The sequence below is a fragment of the Poecile atricapillus genome, chromosome 22 (genome assembly GCF_030490865.1).
Source record: "Poecile atricapillus isolate bPoeAtr1 chromosome 22, bPoeAtr1.hap1, whole genome shotgun sequence".
In the NCBI taxonomy this organism is placed as follows: Eukaryota; Metazoa; Chordata; class Aves; order Passeriformes; family Paridae; genus Poecile; species Poecile atricapillus.
In genome coordinates this window covers 7,808,274-7,817,176 of record NC_081270.1, presented here as the reverse complement: position 1 = coordinate 7,817,176, position 8,903 = coordinate 7,808,274, and the positions used below count along the sequence as shown (strand labels likewise).

The 8,903-nt window shown below is 60.4% G+C and overlaps 1 protein-coding gene across 1 annotated transcript; it reads left to right on the top strand.

The window, feature by feature from the left end:
- The first annotated feature begins 972 nt into the window (after nucleotides 1–972).
- Nucleotides 973–6,260, top strand: SH2D5 (SH2 domain containing 5). The gene is made up of 9 exons (XM_058855206.1): nucleotides 973–2,038; nucleotides 2,208–2,288; nucleotides 2,399–2,473; nucleotides 2,916–3,059; nucleotides 3,138–3,347; nucleotides 4,463–4,625; nucleotides 4,715–4,817; nucleotides 4,941–5,100; nucleotides 5,916–6,260. The coding sequence occupies exons 1-9, from the start codon at nucleotides 1,955–1,957 to the stop codon at nucleotides 6,117–6,119; spliced, it is 1,224 nt and encodes a 407-aa protein (XP_058711189.1). The 5' UTR covers nucleotides 973–1,954; the 3' UTR covers nucleotides 6,120–6,260.
- Nucleotides 6,261–8,903: the final 2,643 nt, after the last annotated feature.

Genomic DNA, 8,903 nt, shown 5'->3' with positions numbered 1-8,903 from the left:
AACCCTTTTCCTCACAGCCTTGGGATTGCTGGGGCGTGAGGCAGGGATTTCTGGATGCAGTGCCGAGGTTTAGATCCCATCTCGTCCCCAGACTGCTGCTTTCCCACTCCAGGAGCCAAACTCATCCCTGGGGCTGGGGGCAGCTTCCTTGGGCAGGCCCGGAGTGTGTGGGGAGCCTCTGGGTTATGGGGTTGCTCTGCAGTGAGGCCACAGCCACCCCTCTCCATTTTTTTTCCCAGCAAAAGCAGGCAGCAGCGGGCAGAACTCCAAAGGGAATGTAGAAATTGGGGTGAAAAGGGTCTGAGCATCAGGGCAGGGGGTGGCGAGCGAGCAGCCACGTGTGTACGTGTCAGGGTTAGAAATCGCTGCTCCGCTGGGCACGCCGGAGGAGACGGAAAAAGGCGCAGAGAAAATCAGCTGCCGCCGCGTTTTCCAAAATCCCGAGCGAGCGTTCCTGCTCGCCGGCGCTTCCAAGAAACGGAGAGAACCGAGGAGGAAAATTGCGGTGATTCATCGCGGGCAGATCGGAGGCAGGAAATGGGAGTTCGCTGCCTGCCCCGTGCCCGCCGTGGGCTCCGTGGGCTCCCTGGGCTCGGGCTCGCCGCGGCCTGGCTGGCGGGGAGGGCCTGACACCCACGGGTCGAGCATCCCTGCGCCGCGGCCGGAGCTGCCGGAGGAGCCACCGGCGAAGGGAAAACAACCGGCGGAGGCCGAGAGACGGAGCAGCGGGAATTTTTCACCTGCGTTTCTCTGGAGACATCCGAGCGAGAGCTGCCCGTGAGCCGGGGGGGTCCAGCGGGATGGGGGGGTCCCGGGGGATGTTTGGTGCCTGGTGTCACACATCACCTAAATCGGGGGGGTCAGCATCCCTCCCTTGGGGACCCCCAGAGTGGCCGGTGGGCTGGGGGGGGGTCCATTGAAAAATTAAGCGTGGGAAAAGGGGGGCGGGGCTTGGGGGCTGCCTGTCCGCGGATTGGCTGGGGGAGGGGGGAGACCCCCCAAATTGTGCCGGGAAGGAGAGGGAACAACCCGCGCTTGTGACGGGGAGGCAGCACCGCAGGGACCCCTCCCCACCACCACTGAGATGTGCCTGGGGCAGCCGGACCCCCTCCCCCTTTTCAGGCGTTCGCAGCCAGGCGGCTGCGGCGGGGTCTCGGTGACGAGAGGTGCGAGAGGTGCGCAGCTCAGCCCGCCCGAGGGCGGTGGAGCACGACCCCCCTTGGGGTGGCTGAAGAAGGGTCCGGCGCTCCTCTGTGGCTGCTCTAGACCAAAAAGCACCCCCAAATCTGCTGCCCTCATCGCTGGTGTTGTGGGATCAGCCTTGGAGAGCCCCAGGGGTCTCGGTGCTGTGGCGGGCAGGAAGTGGGATGGAGGATGGGAGGGGGAGGATGTGGAGGGTCCCCAAAACCTTGCTGGAGTTCGGGCTGTGGGACTGCATGCACCTCACTTGGGCTCCAGAGTTTGTGTTCGGCATGCAGGGGTTGCTTGGGTTTCATTTGGGGATGGAATGTGGGCACTGCATCCATCACCGTCGGGATCAGGATGTGGGGGACTGTGCACGCTGCTTGCAGTGGGGACATGGGACTGGAGCTCAGGAGCAGATGGGGACCCTCACATCACCCATGCGGTCAGGATGCTGCAACCCTTGAGCTGGGATTGGGAATATTTTACTGGGGCTGGGACCTGGGGACATCTGCATTGGCGTCAGGGCTTGGGGAGCTCCGTGCAGGGACCGCAGCAGCTCCCCAGGGCTCAGCAGGCTGCAAACAGCATCAGGGGAAGCAGGCTGTGTCTGTCCCTTCCCTCCTCGCAGGGACAGTGACCGGGGGCCGGAGCCAGGTTCCCCGTGCTTGCTCCAGCACTATCACCCTGGAGGGCTCCGGATAACTCAGATGTGGCATCGGAGTTGCTTAACCCCATCCTGATCCAGCCTTCACCCCCAAACCCCGCTGCCATGAAGAAGAAGCCGGGCAATGGGCGGGGACAGGACCCTGCAGCCCCCCAGCAGCGAGTCCGGTCTGTCACCAAGCCAGCGGAGGTGACTTCCCCATGGTGGGGGTGGGGAGTGTGACACCCCGAGATGGGATTTGGGTGTCATTGCATCCTGGTGACTCCCTAAACCATCATCTCAGCGTGGGCCTGCTGCCCTTGGGGGGGCATGGTGGGGGTTGTTGCTGACACACAGGTGGGGTTCTTGCTCCCCCCAGTACGTGGGATCCTTCACAGTGGAGGAGCTGGACCTGCAGCAGCGAGCGGGGCAGTTGGAGGAGCAGCTGTGGGCACTGAAGGTCAGAATCTACCACTGCTCCCCTCGCTGGGAAACACAGGGGACCCCAAATAATCGGGGCACCCACAGGAGGCACAGCCCAGACCCCCAATGGCACTTTTACCCCGACAGGACTGTCCCAGGAGGAGGCCGGTGGTGCTGAGGTTCAGCTTGCAGGGCCTGAAGGTCTACAGTGCTGATGGGGAGGTAGGGGGCTGAGGGGGTCAGGGGGGATAGGGAGGGGTTGTTTGGGCTCAGGGGGGCTGAGGGGGTCAGGGGGGATAGGGACAGGTTGTTTGGGCTCAGGGGGGCTGAGCAGGGAAGTCGGGTGTTGTAGGGGTGTTGGGAAGGTCAGGGGTGCTGGGGAGGAGGGTCGGGGTCTGAGAACAGGAGTTGGGGTTGCTGGGGTTGGCAGGTCGTGGGTGCTAGGGAGCAGGGTCAGGGGTGCTGAGGTTGGCAGGTCATGGGTGCTAGGGAGCAGGGTCAGGAATGCTGGGGAGGTGTCAGTGTGGCTGGAAAGGTGCCTGGGGGGGCTGTACTTGTCTGAGCATTGATTTTCTCTTGAGAAGTTGTTTTGTGTGTGCAAACAGGGGTCCTGTTGTGGGGGCCCGGGGTGCTGGGTGCCCCTGACCCCCTCCCCATCCTGCAGACGCTGCTCATGGCACACGCGGTGCGCCGGATCCTGTACAGCACCTGGAGGCTCCCCGACCGCCAGTTCGCCTTCGTGGCCCGCAACCCCCACAGCCCCCCCAGCACCCTCTTCTGCCACCTCTTCGTGGGGCTCCCAGGAGAGGTGGTGACCCAACCCCCCCACGTCCCCAAAACACCGTCATTATTATTATTTTTAATATTTGCATTTTGCCTCCCCCAGGTCCAGACCCTGCACCTCCTCCTCTGCCGCTCCTTCCAGCTCTGTTACCTCCTGGCGCACCCCGAGGAGCAGGCGGCCGAGGGGGAGCTCCCGGGGCCGGGGGTGCTGCGGGAGCCCCTCAACCCCGAGGAGGTGTCACGAAATGTCAACGCCCTCGTGTCCTTCCGGCGCCTGCCCGCGCCCGGCGGCCTCGGCCCGCTGGGCACCGGGGTAGGTGCCCCTGCCCTGCCCTCCCCAGGCTGCTGCTCCTTTGCTCGTCTGTGTGCACGGTGTTCTCACACCTGCGATTGATTCTCACACCTGCGATTGATTCTCACACCTGCGATTCTCACACCTGCGATTCTCACACACTGTCTCCTTGCTGGGCACTTGGCACAAGCCCTTTGGCACAGCCCTTTGTGCGCAGGGCTCGCGTGGCTTTTCCTCTGCAGAGCCTTCACAGAATATTCTGAGCTGGAAAGGACCCTCGAGGTTCACCAAAGTCCAGCTCCTGGTCCTGCAGGACGGCCCCGTCTCTTCCACAGCACGCTGTGTATGGTGCTTTTAGCAGAGGGTTTTTTTGTGCAGCGTGTTCCTAGGCAGCTCTTGTGCAGCCTTTTCTTGCATTTCAGCAGCACATTGTCACACCACACATCACCGGTGTCTTGTGTGGTGTTTCCTTGCATTTCCTCCTCGTGGAGCCTTTCTTTGCACGGGGGTCTGTGTGCAGAGTTTTGCACAACCTTTTCTTGCACGGTATTTTCAGGCTCACACTTTGCAGGGCCCTTCCTTGAGGGCCTTTTCTGCCTGGTGTTTGGCATTGGCCAATTTGCACCACTATTATTTACACAGTGATTTTACTGGAGGTTTTACAGGAGTGCATTTTTGCCTTGGTGTTTTTTCACAGCACACTCTTCCCATGATATGTTTTTGTATAACTTTTTTTACACAGCATTATTTCTTATAACTTTTTCACATGGCACTTTTTGCACGGTGGCTTGCATGGCTCCTTCGGCGTGGCATTCCTTGCTGAGCATTTTTACTGGTTTTCACTTTGATATTTTAACATTTTTCACAGCTCTTTTTGCACTGTGTTTTTGCACAGCACAGTGATTTTTTGCATGGCATTTTTCCACGGTGTTCTGCATGACATTTCTTCTGCACACCATGTTTTGCACTGCATTTTCTCCAAGGTGTTTTGCACCACTTTTTTTTTCTTCCTGGCATGGTGTTTTGCATAGCTTTTTCGGTGTCTCATCTTTTGGACAGCATTTTTCCGGGTGGTGTTGTGACATTCCCCCCAGGCAGAGCCCCCCGGGCACTCTCACAGCCTGTCCATCCCCCAGGACCGGCGGCAGGAGGCAGAGGGCAGAGCCTGGCGCCCGGGGAATCCCTACTGCTCCCCGGTGCTGGTGCGCAAGAAAGCCATCCGGAGCAAAGTGCTGCGCTCGGGAGCCTACCGGGACTGCGGGGCCGAGGGACAGCTCCACCAGCAGCCCCGCGATGCCGGTGAGTGCTGGGGGGGAAACTGAGGCACGGGGATACACAGCACCCCATGGGTGTTTGGGAGCCAAGAGGGGAATAATGGGCTCCTGCAGCGGCAGCAGGAGGGGAAAGCAAAGGGACGAGGAGTTTGGCCTTCCTGCCCGAAAATGAGAGCGTCCTCGCCGAGAGCGTGTGGTCCTTCGCTGGCATCGCCAGGTGAGTGTGTGTGTGTGTGTGTGTGTGTCTGTCTGTCTGTCTGTGTGCAGTGTGTGAGCACTGTGTGTGTGTGAAAGCACCCAATTGTCAGCACCCACGGCCCCACTGCTGCCTCGTCCCCAGGGCCGCCGGGGTCGCGCTGCTGCGGCGGGACGTGCCCGGTGCCTTCCTGCTGCGCCCCGAGCCCGGGCTGCCCAAGCGCTGGTGCCTGTGGGTGCGGGCGCCCTGCGGCGTCGTGTCCTACGGCCTGGTCAGGACACACCAGGGCAGGTTCTGCGTGGAGGTGAGGCTGGGGTGTGAGTGCATCTGCTCCATCTGTGCATCCCTGCGCTGCTGTGTTGTGCCTTGGTGCATGGGTGCACTGATGAAGTGCATTGGTGTGCCCATGCATGGCTGCACTGGTGTGTACACTCATTTACTCTGTGTGTGTTTGGACCAGCCATGCATGGGTGCTCTGTAAGTGCATTTGTACCTTGGTGCATTGGGGCATCAGGTCAGGGAGGCACTGCTGTGTGCATGCACTTAATGCGCCATGTAAGTGCACTTTGGTGTGTTTGTGCATGGCTGCAGGGATGCACCAGGGTGGGCTCAGGCACAGGTGGATGCACACAGGGTGTGGGTGCATGGACACATCGATCCATGGGTGCCTTGGGGCACAGGTGCATCTGAGCATGGCATACAGGTACTGCTGGGTGTGGGTGCACTGCAGCATCCACCCTTCAGCGTGCAACACACGTGACTTTTGGGTGCAGTAATGCATCACAGGTATGTGATGCACAAGTGCACTGGTGTGCATTTGATCCACCAGGCAGGTCAGGGTGCCTTTGATCTGTGGGTGTATCTGGCACATGCACAGTCCCGCTCAGGGGTGTGCTGCATGCACAGCTGTGTTGGACTCATGCCTTCACCTGTGCCCTGCTGCGTGGGTGGCTTGGCTCCGTGGGTTCCTGGTGCAGATGCCAGGGCTGTGTGAGGCGTGTGGGTGTGCTGGCACACGGGCACGCAGGGATTTGCTGCATGCACTCAGTTCTGGGGTGCAGGGGTGTGTGGGCACAGCCTGCATGGGGGGCTCATCTCTCCCTTCTCTCCCAACGGCAGCACTCCAACGCCGAGTTCGCCAGCGTGGCCGCCCTCCTGGCCCACTACTCCGGGCCACCGGGGGGCTGCTTCTGCCGCCTGGCCCCCGGCCGACGCAACCCCGGCTACGAGGAGCGGGACCCCGGCAGCGAGGCCGGTGCCGGGGCAGGGGAGGCCGCCTGGGCCCCCGCCGCCCCCACCGGGGCGCAGCACGAGCGGGGGTAGCCCGGGCCCCTCCCCGTGCACGGCTGCCCCCCGGCTCCCCCCAGCTTTAACGCGCTGCCGCCTGCCTTATCCCCCCTGCCCGGCGCCTCCCGCAATAAAGGCTCTCGTGTACCCGGAGCAGGGCTCTGCTGGCTGCGCACACGCGTGTGCTCACACTCCCCATGTGCTCACGCTCCCCGTGTGCTCACGCTCCCCGTGTGCTCACGCTCCCCGTGAGCTCACACTCCCCGTGTGCTCACACTCCCCGTGTGCTCACGCTCCCCGTGAACCTGCACCCCTGCACACTCGTGTGCTGGCACGGCTGCACCACGCGCTCGGCCTCAGCACCCGTCTGTGCCCTCATGCACCTCTCCGTGCCCTCATGCACCTGTCTCTGTGCCCTCATGCACCTCTCCGTGCCCTCATGACCCCTCCGTGCCCTCATGCACCCCTCCTTGCCCTCATGCACCCCTCCGTGCCCTCATGCACCTCTCCGTGCCCTCATGCACCTCTCCTTGCCCTCATGCACCTCTCCTTGCCCTCATGCACTCCTCCTTGCCCTCATGCACCTCTCCTTGCCCTCATGCACCTCTCCGTGCCCTCATGCACCCGTCTGTGCCCTCATGCACCTCTCCGTGCCCTCATGCACCTCTCCGTGCCCTCATGCACCTCTCCTTGCCCTCATGCACCTCTCCGTGCCCTCATGCACCTCTCCTTGCCCTCATGCACCCCTCCGTGCCCTCATGCACCTCTCCGTGCCCTCATGCACCTCTCCTTGCCCTCATGCACCTCTCCTTGCCCTCATGCACCCCTCCGTGCCCTCATGCACCTCTCCGTGCCCTCATGCACCTCTCCTTGCCCTCATGCACCTCTCCGTGCCCTCATGCACCTCTCCTTGCCCTCATGCAGCTCTCCGTGCCCTCATGCAGCTCTCCGTGCCCTCATGCACCCGTCTGTGCCCTCATGCACCTCTCCTTGCCCTCATGCACCTCTCCTTGCACTCATGCACCTCTCCTTGCCCTCATGCACCTCTCCGTGCCCTCATGACCCCTCCGTGCACGCGCCCCCTCGTGCGCCCCCTCCGCGCGTGCGCGCGCCGTTCCCGCTCGCGGCGGGGCCTGTGTTCCGGTGCGGCGCCGTGCGGTCACTCGCGCATGCGCGGAGCTGTCTCCGTGCCGTCCCCTCAGGGCTCCGTGCGCTCTCCCCGTTCAGCGCGGCACCGCCGGGGTCACCTCAGCTTTTCCTCGCTCAGAGCCTTTTGGCCGTGTCTCGGCTTCCAAAAGTTACCTCTGGGTTTCTTAGCCTTGGGTTTCGCGCCCTTCACCTTCCTCTCAGGGTCTCACTCACAAACCCTCTTTTCAGGTTTCCTGTCCCCGACATTCCCCCTCAGACTCGTTCCCAGCTTCCCCCTTTCCCTGCATCACTCCCCAGCTCTTTTTCTCCATGCTTTCCCTTTCTCCCCCAGCCTCCCTGGCTCTGGGCTCCTTCCCCTGCGTACCCCCAGTGAGGGGTAAGTGCTGGAAAGGCTTTGTTCTTTCTGTCCCTGGAAGTGAGTGCTGATGGCATGAGGTGTGAATGGGGACAGGTCTGGGGGCACTGCTTCCCATCCTTCAGCTGAGGCCTGTCCACAGGCAGATGAACTGCACCCTCATCCCAAATGATCCTGTGGGCTTCAGGTGTGGAAGGACCAAAAGTCCCTTGCAGTGCGTGTTGAGTGGTTCCACCTGGAATGAATTACCAGGGGAGGCTGGATGAGGTGCTGAAGGGTGGTGAGCACCCAGCTGTGGGAGAGGTTCCTTGTGCTCTGCAGCCTCACCCCAAATCCTCCCTGTGCTGTGCAGTGTGCTGAAAATGCCAGCTTCAGGCTTCCTTCCTCCTACCTGGACATCTACAGTGAGGACATGAGAGACCTTCCAGGAGCTGACACCAAGCACAAGCTGGAGGTGAGGTGGGCTCAATGTCTCTTAATTAAGTGCTTTAATTAGCTCAGATGGGTGTTTCCATGACTTACAATGTGCAACAAAGGTCTCTGTCAGAAGCTTGAGTGCCAGAATATGAAGTTCCATGAGGAGTACAGAAGCTGAGAGGTACTTTAGTGAAAGCTTAGGAGCAGGATGCAGTTGGAGACATGTCCAGTGTATCCCACGTGATAGTGGCTGGTAGCTCAGCAGCAACTCTGTGAAAATCCTTTACTGGACAAGGAAGAATAAAGTGTTCATTGGGCAATTTCTTTCTCATCCTCTTCATGTCATGCTTGTCTCTAAAGCAAGAGGATTCTGGGCCTTGTAAGTGTTTGATCTAGGGGAGCCATAGGTGATCTTTTTATCTGCCTGAACCAAAAAGATTTAGAGGGCACACAGCAGATATTACTCCCCATGGGAGCACATGTGACATTTGCAGGACCACAGGAGGGTAAACTCTTCCAAAATCCTACTCAGGGGGCTGATCTTTATAAAATTTACCTCTTGGTGGCTTTGCAGATCCTTTTGTATGTATTCCTGGAGGGAACTAGAAATCTCCTGACCCAATTTACTTCCTTGCAGGACTGCCCTTGTGTATAAAACCAAGGCAGTAGCACCTTGTGATGCCCTGGGATGGCAAGAGACCCAAACTGCCTTACAGGGCCGATATTTCTAACAGGTTTCTGGCTCTAAGGCAGGCAAACCCCTCTCTGTTCCATGTTCCAAGCATGCTTTGCCTGTCTTCTGCAGAGGGAGAGTGGGAGAAGGGGACTTCTTGCTGCAGTTTCCCTTCCTTTGTTCCACATCTGCGGTGACACGGGTTTCCATGGTGATGCAGTTGGCA